The sequence below is a fragment of the Rattus norvegicus genome, chromosome 5 (genome assembly GCF_021556685.1).
Source record: "Rattus norvegicus strain SHRSP/BbbUtx chromosome 5, alternate assembly SHRSP_T2T, whole genome shotgun sequence".
Lineage (NCBI taxonomy): Eukaryota > Metazoa > Chordata > Mammalia > Rodentia > Muridae > Rattus > Rattus norvegicus.
The window spans coordinates 124018784-124041473 of NC_141538.1; the positions used below are offsets into that span (position 1 = coordinate 124018784).

Genomic DNA, 22690 nt, shown 5'->3' on the forward strand with positions numbered 1-22690 from the left:
AATGTCTGCCTTCCCTAGTCCACAAGGATCTCAGGTGGAGGTATTCAATACCAAATCTTGGAGTTTTATCTACCTGTTTCTGATACTTTCTTCTGACAAACACTCCATCTTGTATTCAGTTGCTATTTTAAATGCCTACAAACGATTGCTCATCTAAGATTTGCATCTGATCTTTTACCAAGTCCTGGCAATTCCATGTATAAAATATGTCTCAGCTTGTTTCTATGTCCACTGTTAGCAACTCCTGCTGCAACTTCATTATAGCTTTCGCTGACTGCACTCTGACTCCCCCTCACTGCATGCTCCACCCAGCTACACATGATGAAACAGGTTAGGCGAGCCAGCATTGGCCTCTGCACTTATACTTGGCATATGAGCTGACAGGCCTCTAATTCTGATGGCTGTCTTTTTCTTTTGACATTACAGCAGTCTTACTCAGCCCTGCATGGTTGCCCTCCTTTATTACGTGATTTTCATTTATTAACTGAACATGCATTTGTTGTATGCTTTGCTGTCTGCCAGGTAATTGGAAGTCAGAATGATAGCAGTACACAGATATAGGCTGTTAATGATTTTAACAAAGTTTGGAGCATTGTGGTAAAGACACAGGCAGGTTCATCCCATGAAGGAATGCAGCAGAATGATAGAACTTGTGTCCATGCTTGAACGACAGCCTGGGGAAAGGGGCTGAGAAAGAAGCATTTAAAATAGAGCTTCTTGAGATAAATAGGAATTACTCTGGTGTGGTGCCGGGGGAGGTCTCAGGGAAGATTTGGTCCAGAAAATAACATGTTCAAAGGTAAGGATAACAAGGCCTATTCTGGAATTAAAATCTCTCCGAGACTAAAATATAGACAGTTCAGGAGTGTTCCTGGCAAGATGGGATGGGAAAGGGAGGCAGAGACTTTGTTAGTGGGCTTAAGGACTAAGCCTTGACTGAGCTCACGGTGTGACTTAGGGTGTCACAGCGATATTGGAACTCTGATTTCCTACATGTGCCCACAGACCACAGGCTTAGCCTCTCTGTGTCCTGTCAGATGCTGCTGCTTGCAGTGCTACCCTCGGTGTCTTGGGCTTGATTCCTGTTTGTGATGTGTACCCCGGAACCTGTACCTTTTGGATGTTACTGACCAGATGTGTGTGTGTGTGTGTGTGTGTGTGTGTGTGTGTGTGTGTGTGTGTGTGTGTGCGCGCGCACGAGTGCACGCACATTCACTGCACATGACTCTAGGTGCCTCATGCTGTGAGACAAGAAAGTCTCTAGAGTTGAGCAGACTCCCTGGTCCTGCACTGCAGTCCCCATCACAATGCCATCTAGGCTTAGATTCGTTTAGAGTTAGGATGTGTAGCTTGGCTTCCTTTGTCACCCACCTGTAAGAGCAAGTGTGCTGACCCAGGGACAGACACACACACCTTCCACAGTCTGCCTGGCTGCTGTAAGTTGCCATTACAAATCTGCATGGGACTTACGAGTGTGGTTAAGGGGAACTTTCTGTGAGGTAGATCTGTTGCTCATGTTACCCTATTGGATTCATGAGCATTGGAAGCCAAGGAGCAAACAGAATACAGAAAAATCTCCAAGTAACATATCAGCCATTTTCCAAACAAGAAGCTCCATCTCCTTAAGATTCTTTCTGCTTCTGCTCCACTACTGACTGTCAAGACATCAGTTTTATGTGCTTACAATTTTTATGGTTTACACTTTTATTCAGGAGAGCTATGAGTTATCGTTATAAAAATGATCAGAATGCTTAATTTAGAACTAGTGGTTAACTTGTAAGTCTACTGTGGACTGAGCATAGAATAAACACTTCAGATCAGTGAGGCAAAAGATAGTTGACTGTTTGATTTTTTTTTGATTTTTAATTCATTTATCATTGTGAGGAAATTTTGACACTTGGCAGTCATTTGTAGAAATGACTGTATTTTTTAATTTCACAAGCAACCAGACCATCTATATTCATTTTTGAGTATCCATATTGAAGTCTAAAAAAAGAAAGCTAATTTTCTTTTAATGCTTCTAAATTGGGGGCAGGCTCCTTGGAGGGCATTATGTATGATTGCTTTTGATTATTACGGAGACTGGGGAGGTGTGGATCTGTTATTTGTTCAGTGGGTGGGAGGTAGGGATGATAAACACACTAGAGTGGTTTGAGAGTCCTCCCTGGGAGAGATTGTCCAGCCTCAGAGCTGCTAAGGACCCTTTTGGAAGCATCAGGGCTTTCTGCAAGTGACCTGAAATAGCTGTGCTTATAGCACCATCTAGTGAGCAAAGTGGGTAACAGCAGAATCCCCTTTATCACAGAAATAAGAACCCAAAGTTTTAAAGTTTCTGTAAAACAGTAGATCATAGAACCATAAGCCTTGGGACCAGGGAGGAAAACTGGAGCTAATTTAACTCAACTTCTCCTTTTATAGTTAGGAAAACCAGTCTGAAGTGGTGACGTGATTTACCTAATAGCACATTTGGTTAGTAACGAGTCTCCTGGCCCTTGTTTTCTAGGTTAGTACCGAGGCTTCACGACAGCCAACTGTCTTTGTGTTGTGCTTAGGTGAGTGTCTAGGCTCTTAGGTTAGTCATTTCAGAACAAATAAACAGCAAACAAAAAAAGTCTCGTTCCATAGACATGTTATATAGTAACTTCCACAACACATTCGTTGTGCCCAAATCTTATTTTGAACCCATTTCCCTCAGAGAATGAGTATTAATTTGATTATTCGTTGTTGGATTTGCATTGAGTACTGAGTCTTATGATAAAACCACAAGAAACAAGAAAGAAGTGTGTGTAAAATTCACTTAGGACGTTACCAGCTTTACTGACCGATGAACCAGCACAATAGCAATCAAAAGATGCAGAATTGAGCAAGGAGTTATTGAACTATAAAATATAAACTATAAAATTAATTTCCCTTCTGTGTTGGCACACACTAAATGTTATTGATAAATACAATTTTCTATTGACAAATTCTGAGAATGATTCAGCTACAAGTATTTATATTACAGTTGATCGGAAAAGAGCAGTTTTAAATTATTGACTGGAAAAACTTGTTTAAAGGACAAGTGACTTACAGAAGAAGAGTGACTGTAGACAGGAGATACACTGGGACAGGCTGAGCCCGTGTGTGCAGATGAAGGGAGGCTCCTGGAGGTGCTGAGGACAGTGTGGGCATGCCTTCAGCACTGGAACATGTACAGACGAGGGAACTGGCTCCTGCTGAGGACTGTGCAGGTGACACTAGTGTTTACAGTTGGTCTCAGTAATGCTTATTTATGTGCTGGGTCCTGTCCTGAGTTGGTTACTTGTAGTAATTCTTGTACTCTTCATTTCAGCCATCGAGGTGCAGTTACTGTTATTTCTTGCCTATTACTGAACGATAGAGAAGGTAAATGACATGGTGCAGCTCTCACTGACGGTGGGTTTCTTCCTGCTCCAAGGAGGGTGTTCTCCTGTAGGATGCAGAGGTCCTTTCTTCTAAGTTGTCTTCCACAGCATCACCTCTAAAAGGTGCCTGCTCTTACACTGTTTCATTCCCTTTAACTATCATAATTTTCTTAGTGTATCTTCCCAGCTCTTGGCCCTCTGTAACAGTCCTTTGTATACTGTCTCAGGTTATTGACTTGCCTCCGACATGTGTGTGTGTGGAATACAGAGGGGATGAGAGAACATCTGGTTCAGATACACAATGCTACTGGTGTCCAAAAAAACTCACAACTGCTGATCTCAGGTCTTTCTTCTTGAGGGGTGATGGCTAAGAGGAGATGTATTTGGGAGACTAAAGAATAGAGTTACAAAGTTCAGAGCCCCTTTGAGTTTGAACTTGGTAGTGAGCATTTTGGTCATAGGTGGACTAAACGTCAACTTGGTCTTTCCCTGGTGTGTTGGCATTGGGAGATGTCCAGGCTTTAAAGATGGTTCTTATAGTACTGTATGCCTTATGGATATCAAATCCTGCTGAGTTTCTGTTCTATCAAATAGCAGAAATTCATTGTCAGTTAATGTCTTATATTTTCGTTGTGAGCCTAGCCTTTAACAGCTGAGCCATCTCTCCAGCCCAGTTAATGTCTTACTGCACATTCACACATATTGTTATACTCTGGATTTAACTAGATCTTTTGTTATTTATGAATTTATAACACTATCTCTTATGACTAGAGATAGCATCTTGTAATTATCATAGGCTCCTGGCTACTTGGGAAAGGAGGACAGAAACATTGTGTTCTGAGTTCTGAACTGGCTTCTTTTCATCCTGATGATCTGCAGCATTAAGTTTTAGAGAGTGAGTCTGGTGGCCTTGGAGACTGAATTGTTGGCCTAGGGTGCTAACTGGCACCTGACTGTTGGAGTTCAGATTGTGGCTCAGCCCCTCACTCTCCTCATCTGCTCTATAAACTGATGTAAAATATCATCACTCGCCACCTAAAGTCATGTTAATGCTTGTAGTCTACTTATAGTTCATTACTAATTAAATAATAAACAGGATTTCAGTCCCATGTCTTTCTTTTTTTTTTTTTTTTTTTTTTTTTGGTTCTTTTTTTTGGAGCTGGGGACCAAACCCAGGGCCTTGTGCTTCCTAGGCAAGCGCTCTACCACTGAGCTAAATCCCCAACCCCGTGTCCCATGTCTTTGTAGTTGTGAACCCTGTGGTCTCGACATTCCTCTGATTCTGCAGCATTCTTGAACACACTTCCCACCAACATCTGTCCTTATGTTCCCTGGGACTTTGGTCACCACCAGCTCTCTTTGAATACGGAAAGGTAGTCTAGAAAGAGGCTTATCTTTTCTTCATGTGCTCCCACAAACTTGGTAAATGCATTCCCTTTTATTACATAGTAATTTAAAAAAATTATGCAGAATATGATGGTACAGACTTTTAACTCAGCGCTTGGAGGCAGAGACAAGCCGAGTTCTGTAAGTCCAGCCCCAGTCTGGTACATGAGCAAGCTCCAGGTCAGCCGGGATACATAGAGAGATCCTATCTTTTTTAAAAAAGATTTAATTTATTTTCATTTTATGTATGTAACTTTTGCCTGTATATTTTCTATGCATCATGTCTGTACAGTGCCCACACAGTCCAGAAGAACGCATTGGATTCCCTGGAACTGGAATTGGCAGGCAGTTGTGAGCCACCTTTTGGGTGCTGGGATTTGAACCTGAGTCCTCTGTAAGAGCAGCAAGTGCTCTTAACCACCAAGCCATTTCTAGCCCATTAGGCATTGTTTTGTTTATTTGTGTATCTGCTTGTGTCTTTATTTATTGTTGTTTATTCATGTACCTGTTTGTGCATGCACGTTCCACGGTGCACGTGTGGAGGTCAGAGAACCTCTTGTAGGCATCTGTTCCCTTCTACCATACAAGCTCTGGGAATTAAACTTATTTCATCAAGCTTGGTAGCAGGTGCCTTCACCCACTGAGCCTTCTTGCTGCCCCCTCTTCCCCCTTTTGTGGTAAAAATAATTAACATAAGATCAGTTCACTTATACATTTACATGTGCAGTACAGAATGACCTCGGAACAGTGTCCTCAGTGTTTGTCCTGCTGTTGCGGGTGGCAGGATTCCCTCCTTGGGTGAGGCGATCGTGTGTGTAGTCTAGCATCTTTGCCCACTCTTCTCTGAGTGTGTGTTCCAGCTGTTCCAAGCTCTCGCCATGGTCAGTACTGTCAGTACTGTCATGGTCAGGAGAGTTTAGCTTTCAGATCCTGTTCTTAACTTTTGGGTGAACACTGCTGAGTAGGTTTGCTGAATCATACAGGGCGCCATTTTTAATGGTTTTGGAGTGTGCTGCATACCATTTTACATAGAGCCTGCTTCATTTTACATTATAAAGTATAAGAGCTGAATTAGTCATATACTGGACAGTGATAATAAATAACACTGATAACAGTAATTACTGCTTTTGTACTGACCTCCCAGCCCGTGAGAGATGATATCCCATGCGTCTGAGGTGCATGTCTTGGAGGTGTTTGGACGCTGAGCATTTTACACACTTACTGTTATTTACTGATGCTTTTGAGGTTTTTATTTAGGTTTTTTTTGCCCATTTTTAATTATGTGTGTTTTGTTATTGAGTTGTAGGTTTTCCTTGTATATTTTGGACATTATTGTAGGTATTCTGTATACATACAGATAATGTCTCCTGTCATTTGCTGTGCAGAAGCACTCCTGAAGAGATCCCATCTCTGTCTGAAATTGCTGAGCTTCCTTTTGTGTTCTGACATCCGCCCTGCTCTAGAAAGTTTGTGCGTGACAAGGGCTCGTGCGTGTGTGTGTGTGTGTGCGTGTGTGTGTGCACTCATGTGTTGTGCATCTTGGGTACATTTGGTCCAGAGTGATATTTAAATCCAGTGTTTTTTTTTTTAACTAATTTTTCATCTGTACCATATATTTATTGTTGAAAGTGTAGGGTATTGAGGTGCCATTGCTCTTCTCTGTGTTTAATAGTGTATATGTCTAGAAGTGCTTTGATGCCGGATGCATATGTTTTTACAATTATTTTACTCTTCTTGAGGTGACTTATTCGTCACTGTAAAATGTTCTTTTTTGTCTCTTTCTGAATTTCGTCTGTTCCAAGTTGAGCTACCTTACCTTGTTTTGGTTCTCATTGTGAAGTGAGGTAAATTTTTAGTAAGAAGCATACAGTTGGATTGCTTTTTCTAAAAATCTACTAGTAGCTTTATATAATTACTTAGAGAGTTTAATCTGTTACATTTAGTGTAATAATTGGAAGGTTAGAGCTGATTATTTAGCTGGAGAGATGGCTCAGTGGTTAAGGGCACTGGCTAACAGAGGTCGTTCGTTGGTACAGTTCTTAGCACTGAGTTCCAGGGGAGCCAACACCTTCTTCTGACGTCCTTGACACCAGGCGCACACGCAATATACATACTGACAAAATTCTTATGCATATAAAATAAAAAATAAATATGAGTTTTTAAAAAAAGGACAGGTTATTTGTTTTGTTACTTCCTGGTTGTCTATAGGCACTTTGCTTTTAATGCCTGCCTGCTGTCTTGCTTGAGGTTGGATGCTCTATGTAGCAGTGCGCTTGGGATCTTTTCTGTTTTTGTTCTGTGTATCTGCTAACAATTTTGCTTCCTAGTTACTATGTGGCTTATGCGTGGAACAGCTTATTTCAAACTAATAATCGGTTACCATTGATTCTATTACTTATATTTTCTAGTTTGTACTGGCCCTTGATGCAGACCCTTGCCATTATTCTTGTCTGTTCTAAGGATGAGAGAGTGCCTTCACAGTATCACTGTAGTCCTCCAGTATCCCGAAGGTGACTTCGTTTTCCATATAGCACTGATTCTTGACTCTTGTTTCACGTTATTACTTAACAGCTATAGTTGAATTTGTACTTCAGTCTAAATAATTTCCTTTGCAGTTCCTGTAAGGTGGGGCTGGTGGTTGTGAACTCCTTTCGCCTTTGAGACAGTGTCTTACTGTGTGGTCTCCCTCTTCCCCCTCATATGCTGGATTTCAGGCGCATGCCACTATACCCCAGTTGTTCTATAGCTTTTGTTTGTCTCAGAAAGTTTTCATTTCTTCCTCACTTGTGAAAGACAGCACTGCAGGAAAAAACCCTTTGGTTGGCAATTATTTCCTTTATCACTTGAATATGTTGTCATCTCTCTGCTGAGTTTCTGTTGAGCAATCTTCTGATAGGCAGTGTAGAAACAGCCTTTTAAAGAGCAATGTGTTTACTGAATTTCTTTATCAGTGTATCCTAAATTCAATTGTGAATCATTTTGTAGCTCTTCATTTATTTGGGGTCCATTATTGTAACCCATCAAGTGCTTTTTAAAGTGCTATGATAGTCTCTGTTTGTTTGTTTTTCTTTTTAACATAGCACATTTAGCTCAGGCTATCCTCAGACTAATGTGTGACGAAGGATGACCTCATGTAGCTCAGGCTATCCTCAGACTAATGTGTGACGAAGGATGACCTCTGGCTTCTGACCCTCCTGTGTCAGCTTCCCATGATGTAGGACTGCAGGGCTGGTCACTGTGTCCAGTTTTTGATCTGCTGGAGATCACACTGAGGCCTGCAGCTCGCTCTGGCTGAGTTACATCCCAGCCCAGTGATTTCCTTAGTAGTGGTTATGCTCATGTCTCTCTATTGATGTCTGTGCATGGGAGATGCATTCTCTTCTGGCCTTTAGTATTCTTTGATGGACTCTGAGGGTCAGCTAGTGACAAACACAGAGGGGTGAAGCTGTTTTTAGTTTGAATACTATTGTTATCTACTGGGATAAGTTTTCCTCTATTCTACATATCAAATGTTTTAAATATTGCCTTTAACTATGTTACTTGGATTGAATAGGTAAATATTTTACTTGTCTTCTGGTTAATATTTGCAAGGCACCGCCCCCCCCCCATAAAAGTACTTTTTTTTTTCAGACAGATATAAAAGCGATTGTTCATATCTACTTACTAGGATAACACTTGGGTTCTTCAAACATTTTTAAGTTTATTTTTTGTGTGTGTATATATATATATATATTCATTCATTCATTCATTCATTCATTCATGTATGTTAGGGGCTGGCTTGTGCACAGGCACACATGTGCTACAGTGTTAATGTGGCCATTGAAGGACAGCTCTCAGGAGCTGGAGCTTTATCTCTCTTGTCTCTGCGGCAGTGTTGTCTGCTTCAACCTGCTTCAACCTGCTTCAGCCTGCTTCAGCCTTCTTCAGCCTTCTTCAGCCTTCTTCAGCCTGCTTCAGCCTGACCAGCACATTTCCAGGTGCTTTTCCTGTCTGCAGTCTCACTGGGGCTGTGACAGGGTTGAAGATGATGCTGCCCCATCGGGAAGTGAGGCCTTCATGGCTAGCACTTCATGCTCTAAGACATTTGTCCAGCCCTACCTTAGTTTCTTTTAAGCCTACAGTGTTTAAAGTGCTTAAAGAATTACAGTAATTTGAACATTGAATAGAAATTGAATTTCAGATCATTTTTTCTCCTTATTTCCTAACCTTGAAAAATGTCTTATTAGTGTTTTATGAGCAGGGAGGCAGCATAGATCTTGATTGGCTAGTGACCATGTATCTTGGTTAGGTTTCTGTTGCTGTGTTAAAACATCATTGGCAAAAGCAACCTGGGAAAGAAAGGTTTACTTCATCCTGCACTTCCAGAAAGAGTCTATCACTGAGGGAAGTCAGGGCGGGAACGCAAACCTGGAGCTGATGTGGGGGTGTGGAGGGTACTGCTTATTGGCTTGCTTCACATGGCTTGCTCAGTCTGCTTCCTATAGAACCGAGGACCACCAGCCCATGGGGTGTCCCTATATTAATCATTAACCAAGACAGTGCCCCACAGGCCAGTTTGTCCGGGACATTTTCTCACTTCTCTTTCTTTTGGGACTGGTTCCTTTTCCCTAAATGACTCTAGCCATGTCAGGTCGACAACGTACTAGCAGCGCAGCATGTGGCATTTTTCTTGTCTTTTGGGTATCACAGTCACATTATTTAGGGCTTTTTATTTCCACACTTTGGCCAATCTGATAGAATTTTGCCCTTAATTTATTTAAAGGTAAAATAGAAAATGTAAGCATTCGTTTCCCAGTATTCATAGGAAGAGTAAATTAAGATGTGAAGAAAATTCAACAGACTTCTAAAAACCTCTAAGTCCTCTTATGGAGGATTTAAAAAGAATTATTAGAAACACTTTAATATAGTTCAGGATTAAACCTTTGCTTCCTTCCCACCTCAGACACTTGAGTTAAACTACTAGGACAACTCCTGTTAACAGTTCTGAAGTAGCCTTCTACAGTGCTCTGTGTATTTAAGTGTATATGTAACATGTGTATATATGAGTTAGTGATGGAATTATGTCCCCTTCTCCACTAGATCCATAAAAATAATTTGTTTTGAATGGGCTAAAAATATTTTTCTTAGGTAATTGAGAAAATTGGACAGCTTGATACACACTACTTATTTTCTTTACATTTATTAAACATTTTCTAATTGTATCATTCAGTGTAAAAGTTTCAGTGAAGTTAATAACATTAATTTATCTGGGAGATTTCTCCCTCATACATGCTTCTAATGTCAGCTGACTTATGAAGATGTTTGCAGGTGGCGGTCAGGAAGGTGGGCTGTGCTGCTGGGGTGCAGCATTGTTTGAGCTGTGCTGCTGGGGTGCAGCATTGTTTGAGCTGTGCTGCTGGGGTGCAGCATTGTTTGAGCTGTGCTGCTGGGGTGCAGCATTGTTTGAGCTGTGCTGCTGGGGTGCAGCATTGTTTGAGCTGTGCTGCTGGGGTGCAGCATTGTTTGAGCTGTGCTGCTGGGGTGCAGCATTGTTTGAGCTGTGCTGCTGGGGTGCAGCATTGTTTGGACTGCACTTTCTTCCTCCTTCTGTTTTGCAGGACTGGGATCAAAGCCAGAGCCTAGTGCGTTAGGCCTGTTACTCCACTGCTGAGTTTAATTTCCAGCTCGAGGGTTTATTCTTTAAGTAGTGAACATATACTACTTTTTTGTTACAATGGTGATAGAAAATTAGAGTGATTTTGAAATATGTAGTGACATAAAGTAAACTTAATTTCTTCTTATCTCTTTTTCCCTTTCCCTTTCTCTCCTCCTCTCTCCCCTACCTACCTCCTCTTCCCTTTGATTTGCCTCCTTAGTCATTTGAATACCTGTCTGAGTTAATTTTTTTAAAGTTGAAGTAACTGAACTCATTGTGTGTTTTATTAACTCTGTGTTTAGGCATGTGTGGACGTAAGAGCTAGTTCAGTGTTTTGGCAGCAGATGGAGTTCTCAGAGAGCCTTCATGGCTACCCCAAGTTGCCAGAGTGGCTATCAACACATCCTTCTCACGGGAACCGAGCTGAGTACTTGGACAGACTCATACCACAGGTGAGCTAACCCGGCTAATGCTGTTACGTCTTTGGTATAGAAAAAGAGAATTTTAGTATGCAGTTACTTTGGTTTCTCTAATTACCTACTATTGGTTCACAGAGTTGGGCCAAAAAGGAAAGTCCTGTTTACCCACAAGTCTTGGGCAGTGAATTGCTATGTACAGCTGAGCTTCCTCAGTGTAAGGTCCAACTCTCATGCCTTGACTTTGTAACCAACTTTATAATGTCTTAAAACTTGAGATGGCCCGGATCTGTGGTTCACTTGCTGAGTGCTTGCCTAGCATTCAGGAAACCCTGTATTGCATCTGTAGGACTGGTGTGGTGATGCACACCAGTAATACCAGTGCTTGGGAGGTGAGGACAGGAAAATCAAGAGTTCAAGGACACCCCTGGCTCCACAGGGAGTTTGTCATGAGACCTCTTAAGACATGAGATCCTATCTCAAAGGAAAAAAATAGCAAAAACATAAAAGAAGACAACTTTAGGCATTTTTTTCAGTATATTGATCATAATGTGCTCTTATTTTGTTTTCTCTTAACTTTTGGTTTTGGGATAAATGGGCATTAACTCTTTGGTTTCTTTTCTTTTTTCTTTTCTTTTTTTTATTAACTTAAGTATTTCTTATTTACATTTCGAGTGTTATTCCCTTTCCCGGTTTCTGGGCCAACATCCCCCTAACCTCCCTCCCCTTCTTTATGGGTGTTCCCCTCCCTATCCTTCCCCCATTGCTGCCCTTCCCCCAACAATCACGTTCACTGGGGGTTCAGTCTTAGGACCAAGGGCTTCCCCTTCCACTGGTGCTCTTACTAGGATATTCATTGCTACCTATGAGGTCAAAGTCCAGGGTCAGTCCATGTATAGTCTTTAGGTAGTGGCTTAGTCCCTGGAAGCTCTGGTTGCTTGGCATTTTTGTTCATAAGGGGTCTCGAACCCCTTCAAGCTCTTCAAGTTCTTTCTCTGATTCCTTCAACGGGGGTCCTATTCTCAGTTCAGTGGTTTGCTGCTGGCATTCGCCTCTGTATTTGCTGTATTCTCGCTGTGTCTCTCAGGAGAGATCTATATCCAGCTCCTGTCGGCCTGCACTTCTTTGCTTCATCCATCTTGTCTAATTGGGTGGCTGTATATGTATGGGCCACATGTGGGGCAGGCTCTGAATGGGTGTTCCTTCTGTGTCTGTTTTAATCTTTGCCTCTCTATTCCCTGCCAAGGGTATTCTTGTTCCCCTTTTAAAGAAGGAGTGAAGCATTCACATTTTGGTCATCCTTCTTGAGTTTCATGTGTTCTGTGTGTCTAGGGTAATTCAAGCATTTGGGCTAATAGCCACTTATCAATGAGTGCATACCATGTATGTTTTTCTGTGATTGGGTTACCTCACTCAGGATGATATTTTCCAGTTCCAACCATTTGTCTATGAATTTCATAAAGGCATTGTTTTTGATAGCTGAGTAATATTCCATTGTGTAGATGTACCACATTTTCTGTATCCATTCCTCTGTTGAAGGGCATCTGGGTTCTTTCCAGCTTCTGGCTATTATAAATAAGGCTGCTATGAACATAGTGGAGCATGTGTCTTTTTTATATGTTGGGGCATCTTGTGGGTATATGCCCAACAGAGGTATAGCTGGATCCTCAGGTAGTTCAATGTCCAATTTTCTGAGGAACCTCCAGACTGATTTCCAGAATGGTTGTACCAGTCTGCAATCCTACCAACAATGGAGGAGTGTTCCTCTTTCTCCACATCCTCGCCAGCATTTGTTGTCACCTGAGTTTTTGATCTTAGCCATTCTCACTGGTGTGAGGTGAAATCTCAGGGTTGTTTTGATTTGCATTTCCCTTATGACTAAAGATGTTGAACATTTCTTTAGGTGTTTCTCAGCCATTCGGCATTCCTCAGCTGTGAATTCTTTGTTTATCTCTGAACCCCATTTTTTAATAGGGTTATTTGTCTCCCTGCGGTCTGACTTCTTGAGTTCTTTGTATATTTTGGATATAAGGCCTCTATCTGTTGTAGGATTGGTAAAGATCTTTTCCCAATCTGTTGGTTGCCGTTTTGTCCTAACCACAGTGTCCTTTGCCTTACAGAAGCTTTGCAGTTTTATGAGATCCCATTTGTCGATTCTTGATCTTAGAGCATAAGCCATTGGTGTTTTGTTCAGGAAATTTTTTCCAGTGCCCGTGTGTTCGAGATGCTGCCCTAGTTTTTCTTCTATTAGTTTGAGTGTATCTGGTTTGATGTGGAGGTCCTTGATCCACTTGGACTTAAGCTTTGTACAGGGTGATAAGCATGGATCGATCTGCATTCTTCTACATGTTGACCTCCAGTTGAACCAGCACCATTTGCTGAAAATGCTATCTTTTTTCCATTGGATGGTTTTGGCTCCTTTGTCAAAAATCAAGTGCCCATAGGTGTGTGGATTCATTTCTGGGTCTTCAATTCTGTTCCATTGGTCTATCTGTCTGTCTCTGTACCAATACCATGCAGTTTTTATCACTATTGCTCTGTAATACTGCTTGAGTTCAGGGATAGTGATTCCCCCTGAAGTCCTTTTATTGTTGAGGATAGCTTTAGCTATCCTGGGTTTTTTGTTTTTCCAGATGAATTTGCAAATTGTTCTGTCTAACTCTTTGAAGAATTGGATTGGTATTTTGATGGGGATTGCATTGAATCTGTAGATTGCTTTTGGTAAAATGGCCATTTTTACTATATTAATCCTGCCAATCCATGAGCATGGGAGATCTTTCCATCTTCTGAGGTCTTCTTCAATTTCCTTCTTCAGTGTCTTGAAGTTCTTATTGTACAAATCTTTTACTTGCTTGGTTAAAGTCACACCGAGGTACTTTATATTATTTGGGTCTATTATGAAGGGTGTCGTTTCCCTAATTTCTTTCTCGGCTTGTTTCTCTTTTGTGTAGAGGAAGGCTACTGATTTATTTGAGTTAATTTTATACCCAGCCATTTTGCTGAAGTTGTTTATCAGGTTTAGTAGTTCTCTGGTGGAACTTTTGGGATCACTTAAATATACTATCATATCATCTGCAAATAGTGATATTTTGACTTCTTCTTTTCCGATCTGTATCCCCTTGACCTCCTTTTGTTGTCTGATTGCTCTGGCTAGAACTTTAAGAACTATATTGAATAAGTAGGGAGCGAGTGGGCAACCTTGTCTAGTCCCTGATTTTAGTGGGATTGCTTCAAGTTTCTCTCCATTTAGTTTAATGTTAGCAACTTGTTTGTTGTATATGGCTTTTACTATGTTTAGGTATGGGCCTTGAATTCTTATTCTTTCCAGGACTTTTATCATGAAGGGGTGTTGAATTTTGTCAAATGCTTTCTCAGCATCTAATGAAATGATCATGTGGTTTTGTTCTTTCAGTTTGTTTATATAATGGATCACGTTGATGGTTTTCCGTATATTAAACCATCCCTGCATGCCTGGGATGAAGCCTACTTGATCATGGTGGATGATTGTTTTGATGTGCTCTTGGATTCGGTTTGCCAGAATTTTATTGAGTATTTTTGCGTCGATATTCATAAGGGAAATTGGTCTGAAGTTCTCTTTCTTTGTTGGGTCTTTGTGTGGTTTAGGTATAAGAGTAATTGTGGCTTCATAGAAGGAATTCGGTAGGGCTCCATCTGTTTCAATTTTGTGGAATAGTTTGGATAATATTGGTATGAGGTCTTCTATGAAGGTCTGATAGAATTCTGCACTAAACCCCTCTGGACCTGGGCTCTTTTTGGTTGGGAGGCCTTTAATGACTGCTTCTATTTCCTTAGGAGTTATGGGGTTGTTTAACTGGTTTATCTGTTCCTGATTTAACTTCGGTACCTGGTATCTGTCTAGGAAATTGTCCATTTCCTGCAGATTTTCAAGTTTTGTTGAATATAGGGTTTTATAGTAAGATCTGATGATTTTTTTGAATTTCCTCTGAATCTGTAGTTATGTCTCCCTTTTCATTTCTGATTTTGTTAATTTGGATACACTCTCTGTGTCCTCTAGTTAGTCTGGCTAAGGGTTTATCTATCTTGTTGATTTTCTCAAAGAACCAACTTTTGGTTCTGTTGATTCTTTCTATGGTCCTTTTTGTTTCTACTTGGTTGATTTCAGCTCTGAGTTTGATTATTTCCTGCCTTCTACTCCTCCTGGGTGTATTTGCTTCTTTTTGTTCTAGAGCTTTTAGGTGTGCTATCAAGCTGGTGACATATGGTCTCTCCTGTTTCTTTCTGCAGGTACTCAGAGCTATAAGTTTTCCTCTTAGCACAGCTTTCATTGTGTCCCATAAGTTTGGGTATGTTGTACCTTCATTTTCATTAAATTCTAAGAAGTCTTCAATTTCTTTCTTTATTTCTTCTTTGACCAGATTATCGTTGAGTAGAGCACTGTTCAATTTCCACGTATATGTGGGCATTCTTCCCTTATGGTTATTGAAGATCAGCTTTAGGCCATGGTGGTCTGATAGCATGCATGGGATTATTTCTATCTTTCTGTACCTGTTGAGGCCCGTATTTTGACCAATTTTATGGTCAATTTTGGAGAAAGTACCTTTTCTTTTCTTTTTTTGAGCCATAGTCACACTACAAAGTCCTGGCTAACTTGGAATTTACTATATTGACAAGCCTGACCAGGAATTCACAGATCTCCTCATGCTTTTGCCTTTACCTCCCAAGTTCTGGGGTTAAAGGTGTGGTGTGCTCCCCATATCTGGTGAGGACTCTAGATGTCATGTTTGTTTGTCTGAGACAGTCTTTATGAGCCTCAGCCAGCTACAGACTTTTGTGTAGCTGAGGCTGACCTCAAACTCTCAAGTGCTGACAGTATAGACCTGAATTATTATACCCGGTTTTGTACAATCTTGGAGATACAACTCAGGCTTTGTGTATGCTAGTCAGGAATTCTACCAACTGATCTGCATTTCCATCCCTGAGTGGCTTAGAAACAGTGTGAATTTGTTTCTAAATTTAGAAACTGGGAAATCTTAGATCAAACTTGGTATCTTGTAAGGATCCACTTTTCAGTTTATAGATGCCTGTCTCCAGTATAACTTTATGTGGTGAGTTACGAAGTGAGGTCTCTAGAGTGAGTTTGTCCATCCATCCATCCATCCATCCATCCATCCATCCATCCATCCATCCTCCATCCACTCATCCATCCATCCTTTATATATTGTTGTGTTTTAAGAGCTGAAGGTGGTCTTGAACTTAAACTCTTCCTACCTCAGTTTCCCCAGTGTTGGAGTACACTCATGGACAACTATGCTAGGACTTTTAATAAGAGCATCTTTAAATAAGGCATTGTTTCCATTGATAGGTCGACTTTCATGACCTGATCACAACCAAAGGCCTCATTTTATAAGAATATCAAGTTGATGTGGGTTTAAAAGGCACAGACTTTATTTGATTAATACTTTTTATCTGAATCAGATCTTATTTAGGTCCTTAACATGAAGGAAAAATATAGCAAAACTAGCACTGAGGTTTACGTGGTATAATCTGCAGTGATTCCTCAGTATATGTGTCTCACCAGTTGTTGATTCTACCGAGGCCAGTGAGAACCCGGGCATTAGATGCCCTTGGGAGGCCATGGCTTGTCTCTAAGGTCATGACACACAGAAGTTCTTTTCTTTTTAATTCAGTGCAATTCTAGATGCTGTGGCTTGTTTAAACTAGATAACAAATTTTACTAGCTAGCCTACCCTAAATTCTGAAGTTGTCTTTTTACCAAGTCACTGAGAATCTTCAGACAGGTAAAATAAATGTGCTTCAGGGAGGCCTGTGAAATAGTCACAAGTTGGTTAGAGGGAACATGGCTGGAGAAGCAAATGTTATTTGGGAGCCAGTGAGGAAGGAAACCTGGGCAGGTTTTTTTTTTCTTTTCTAAAAATAAACCATCCCAGTTCAGAAATTTAATTTGAAAACTGCAGGTAAATTTCTTATATTTTCCCCCCAAGTGATTAAATTCAATTTGAAAGCAATAAAACTCTACTACAACTTTGGGAATAATTCAGTGGTTGAAGTGAGAATGATAGTTAGTACAGGGTATACTGTTAATTAGAACACACAGTCGTAAAGATTGGAATGTGCCTCTCTCCTAGGCCTGATTTCTGTAATGGAAGACAGTAGCAATGTATGTAAGATGTGAGTCTACATGCCACGAAAGACTACATTCTTAACACAATCATTTACTAAGGATGTTTTTATTTCTAAAGCGAGTCCAGGGTTGAATTTACTAATGGCTTCTGACCCCAACATGTGGCTAGTCAGACACTCTGTGCATTTCTAAGGTCCACAGCATTGGAGCGCAAACTGGCTTTAGCAGACCCAGAGGCTTTCAGAGTTTGCCCTCCAGTGGCGAAGTGAGAAACTGACAAGTTCACCTAGGAACTGAGTAGACAACCAGGGGAAGGGCGGAGTTTATCCTACATAGGAACCTTCTGCTTAGTTGTAGGGAGAAGGACAGAGCCTGCTGTGGATCAAATGTATGGGGAGTAGACCAAGAAAGCAAGACTGTGTGGCTCTGTGATAGGAACATCAATATTGGTGACTTTAATTTTTAATTTTATGTGCTAGGGATTATAAGTATTTTATCAGATTCTTTGAATGCCATCATAAAATATACTTCTTACTATAACTTTTCAACGTTAAAGATTTAAATGTGTTACACATTCAACAGATGTCGACTCACTTACTATGTTGTAGGTTTTGTTGTGCAGCTTCAGAGAGTCCCACATCTTCCTCAAGCTTGTTCTCTAGTGAAGGAGATGGACGGTAGGGGAGATAGAAGGTGGAGGCTCTCTCCAGTCTGTCTTTGTTAGGACACTAGTCCAGTGGATAAGGAGGACCCATTTTATCCTTAATTACCTTCTTGTAGACTCTCTCCCAAAATTTGTGTGTGTTGGGGGTTAAGGCTTCAAGGTAGGAATTTCTGGGAAAAATAATTCAGTCGTGGTTGTACAACTACAGTATGAGCAAAGATGGGAGGGCTGTTGGGAAAGCAGTTGAAAATGGAATGGCTAGGCTTGGGGAGAGTTCAGTGGATCATGAGTTTGGATCTCCAGACCCTTTGTAAAACTGAGCATGGTCTATAATTCCAGCATCCTACAGCAAAACTGGAGGTGGTGACAGAGAACAAGTGAACAACAAACTGGGATGACTAGAGAAAGAGGTCCCAGTGAGCGCTCTGACTTTGCTCAGGGATGAGGTGCTGTGGAGAGTCTGGGCAGAGACTGGAGATGTCCTGAGTTGAGCTCTCACTTTATTTTGGAGGAATTTGGAATGGCATATTGTTCAGAGAATAAGCTGCTTCCTTTCTTGTTTTGTTTTTTGGTTTTGTTTTTAATAAAGGGTTCCTCTATGTAGTCTGGCTGTCCTGGAACTCACTCTGTAGACCAGGCTGGCCTCAAACTCAGAGATCTGTTTTCTTCCCTCTGCCTTCTAAGTGCTGGGATCAAAGGCATCTGTCCCTATGATAGCTTCTTATTTTATTTTTAAATAGATATAGGACCCCCAAATTAGGAAAAAATATCCTTAGTATTTTTTATAATAATTCTGGGAAAAAGCAACATGCGTAAATATAATCGTGTGATCCACTAGTATTTGAAAATGATAAATATAGGTTTGTAGTAATAATATTATTTGTTGTTGATAAGCTGATATGATATAATTTTATTTACTTGAAATAATCAGTTAGATTTAGGAAACACACTCCACATATTTTGGTTACCATAACAACTTGAGTGAAAAACTGAAGAACAGATGTTGAGCCAACCTGTTGATGTTTCATAGCGTGGGCTTCAGAATTACAGTTATGCTGTTTAGACTTTGAGTTTATGTACATCATAATTTGTCCTTGAAAGAAATACCTTATTTAAGTATTTTATAAAATATGAATTACTGTGAATAACAAATTTCGTTGAAAGGTTTATTTTGAAATCAGAAGCCTTCAAATGATTTTTTTTCTGTTTTTACTGTTTTCCTTTTCACTGCTGTTGCTGTTCATGAGGGCACGGAGGGTGGGCAGTGATCACAGAGCTGAAAACATTTAATCTGGAATTGTTGTTTAAGGTTATATAATTATAATAATAATTTGAATGGAATTTGTTTCTAAGTATTTTAATTGTAAACAACATTCCATCTCTAGGCATGAGAGTCACTTGGTAGCAGGCTGTAAATGCATTAATTTTAACCTCATTTTATTTTTAATCCTTTAAACTTTCAGGCAGCTGGGAAGTTGAACTCATGTGTAAATCATTCTTATGCATTTGTAATTGGATAAAACAAATGAATAAATCATTAATATTGTGCATCTCATGAGCACAGAATGTAAGTGTTAGGAATTACCATGAAATGTCATTGTTGGCTATGTGTGAAAACATACACTGTTCACCTTACTAAATCTCATTTTGTCTGGCATGGAGTGTTGAGGAAGTGAACAGCAGCTACTGTAATTGAATCGGCCTCTGAATCATATGAAGCCAGAAAGCCTGACAGTAACATTGTCTAAACCCTTAAAAAACAACATTTATGGCTGAAATATGACCATTAGAAAAGAATTGCTCGGAAGGATAAGGCAAGAAAGAGTAAAGATACATGTTTAACATGGAGGTGACCCCCCATCCTGCCCTTGCACCAATATTTGCTTTCTGTTTTCAGCAGAAGCTTTTAATCTAATCAGCAAGCCCTCTGGTCCTTTTCCTTTTCTTTTATTTAGTCATCATTTATATTTTATGGATAAATAATTTCTGTTTTACTTGATGTGTAGCATGTAGAAAAATCCCAGTGTGTGCTAGCAGTTGGTTCATATTTAGTTGTTACTGGAAACAAATGCAGCCAGTGCCTTAAAAAAATACATGTGTGCTCATTGCTTATTCCTTTTAACCTTTTGAAATATTGTTTATGGGCTACAACATGGTGTGTGATGTTTGTACACATCGTGGAATGGTCAGGTCAAGCTAACAAGCAGATCTTACAGTTTTAGAGGGTGACAGCCCGAGCCCTCACTCTTGACAGTTTCAAGTGTGCACTGTTACTGGTGGTGGCGTCTGCTGCACAGTGGCACACAGAACTTTCTTCTTTCACCTCACTGAAGTGTCATGCTCTGACTAGCCTCTCCCCGTCTCTTCACTACCCTGGCAGTCACTGCCCTCAGCTTCTGTGAGCTGCTTTATTAGATCCCCGTGTGAGACCACACTGTGCCTTTCAGATTCATCCGTGTTGGGCAGACTGCAAGACTGCATCATTTCTGTTAGCTTTGTTTTTTTGGAACTTTGCTGTGTAGGGGAAGGAGGCTGACCCTGATCTTGAGGCAGTTCTCTGAACTCTGTGTTCTGAGTGCTGCAGTCATAGGCCTGTGCCACATTGCCTAGGGAGCTAGGACTTCCTCATGCTTCTGGTGGTAGGTGTTGACTATAGAAAGTTTTGTTCAAAAACCTTGCCCTTCCTTCTCGTTCCTGGGAGCAACTTGCCTATGTCAGAGCAGGCCTTTTAGCCTTTGTTCATTTACTGAAAATTCTCGGTTACTTATACTTCCTAACTGTTGGCCGTTTCAAAAACTAGTTAGACTTCAGCTTACATTGTAGTTTTTGAAAAGAAATAAATTATTTGCAAGATAAACATTTTTGAGGAGTATAATCCTGATTCATATAAATAACTTTTTAATATTTATTTATTTTATGTGTATGAGTGTGCCATCTGTATGTACACCTATGGGCCAGCAGAGGGCATCAGATCCCATCACAGATGGTTGTGAGCCACTGCGTAGTTGCTGGGAATTGAACTCAGGACCTCTGGAAGAGCAGTCAGTGCTCTTAACTGCTGACCCATCTCTTCAGCTTATCATATAAATATTTAGTGAACCTACCTAAATATTTATTTAAAACATTAATTAATGAGGAAAATGCTAAAATGTTATGAGTAGTATAAAGGGTAATTTAACAACCATAATGTAAAATAATTCGCTATATTAGATGAAAGCCCATTAAATCCGAAGGCAGTTGTATAGACTTGCAGGTGGAAGGGCGTGTCTGTGCCAAGTGAAGCTCTGCTGAGGGAGTGAGGCTGGATTTAGCAAACCCAGTGATGGGGTCTGCCACCAAGTAGGTTGCTCATAAATTCTGCTGAGTCCAAGGGACTGTGCAGAACAACAACAACAAAAAAAATGTTTGCTTTAGCATTCCTCAAACCTTGCAAGGTATTGTTAGGTTTCAGAAAATGGTTTCCTCTGGCAGACTCAGTTCTTGATGTGATCTTCCTTCTGTCAGCAGACCCCTAAGCCTCAGGAAAGGATTCATCTACCTGTTCTCTCTCCTGTCTCCTGTCCCACCCCTTCGCTCCTTACCACTCTTTAGCCATCCTGCAGCCATTTTGATGCGTATCAATAAGCATATAGTCAATAAGAAACATAACTAGCTGTCGAGCAGCTCTACTCATAGGGCCGTAAGCAGCTGCTTCCATTCCCGTGGGCAAATAGAATTCCCATTATTATTAATTTTAAAATAACAAAAAGGCAAATATTTGGTGATTTTTTTAGCCATATGATATTAGTTATTCAGGTTAAAATCAGAAGTAAAATGTGTATGTAGACATGAAGTCTGGTTTCAAACAATGTGTGTTGTATGTATGTATGTTTATGTATAGACTGATATATTAGGTTCAGCTAACTCTAAGAACTGCAGTAAACTACAATGAACCTCCTTAGGCTAACTTTGGAAAGAGGTAAGATGTCAATAAGTTAAATAAAAATTTATTTTAGAGACTTGTAGAGCCCTAGTAAATTAGCCAAGTGAAGGCTCCAAGTCACAGTGTGGTTTTACTCCAGTCTCTGTCCACAGACACAAAGAACAATTACTTAGTGACTAATTAATCCTAGCATCAAAATATAAAAAGGGACATCAACTATCTGATTCATTTTATGAGCACAGATGATTTTGTTTCAACAATTTGATTAAAATGTCTTTAAGAATTTATGAACTGGGATCATTAATCAGCAAACAAGGCAGGGCTGTATCACAATTACTATTTACAACAAGCAACTAAATTGTTCTCCCATTCAGAGGTGGCATCTCAAAGGCACATGAAAGGGGAACCATTGCTATTCCCCTCTTCCATACTCCTCTGCATCCTGTCCATGTCGGTCTGTAGGCTTCTCTACTGTGCATTCGGAACCTCTGTGGTCCTTCACCATGGCCACTACCTAGGACAAGCCACCATCATCTCTCCTAGTTCCTGCAGCTCTCCAGTTTCAGGCACCCTGGCTCATTGATTCTGTCAATGGCCTTTTTTTAACCATATAAACAAAATGATCTCTTAAATATTATTTTCTTGCCTAAAACCTTCTGCTGTTTCTTCATGTAGTGTAGAATAAGAATCTACCCTGTTGAAGCTACTTTCTGTTGCATCGATGAAACATTGACCAAGCCAGTTTCAGGGAGGCGTGGGTTTCGTTAGCTTACAGGTCACAGCTATCACTAAAAGGAACCATGACAGGAATCGAAAATTAAGGACTGAAGCAGCGGTGGGTCTGCTTACTAGCTTGCTCATCATGGCTGGTTCAGCTTGCTTTCTTATATAACCCAGGATCAAGAGTGTAAGAATGGTTCTGTCCACAGTCAGCTGGACCTTCTCTTATCAGTCCTTATTCACAAAAGTGCGCTGCAGATACTTACAGGCTAATGTGATGGATATAATTCCACATTTGAGGTTACCTCTTCCACGGTGACTCTGGCAAGATGACAAAACCTAACGAGCACAGTCCCATCGTCTTCCAGTCACAGGCTTGGCACTGTCCTTCTGGCTAATAACTGTCTTGATCCAAGGTTTTCCTTCATTCTGGTCATTTC

The 22690-nt window shown here is 40.5% G+C and overlaps 1 protein-coding gene across 7 annotated transcripts in view; it reads left to right on the plus strand.

Annotated features, from left to right (window-relative positions):
• Window positions 1-22690, plus strand: part of Oma1 (OMA1 zinc metallopeptidase) — a 52799-nt gene that overhangs the window by 27083 nt on the left and 3026 nt on the right. For 4 of the 7 annotated variants that reach the window (NM_001106669.1, XM_087548130.1, XM_087548129.1 and 1 more), the window contains 1 exon segment: window positions 10707-10856. The exons of the other annotated variants lie outside the window; for them this stretch is intronic. In NM_001106669.1, the coding sequence (NP_001100139.1) occupies window positions 10707-10856 (150 nt within the window). 7 annotated transcript variants of the gene reach the window in all.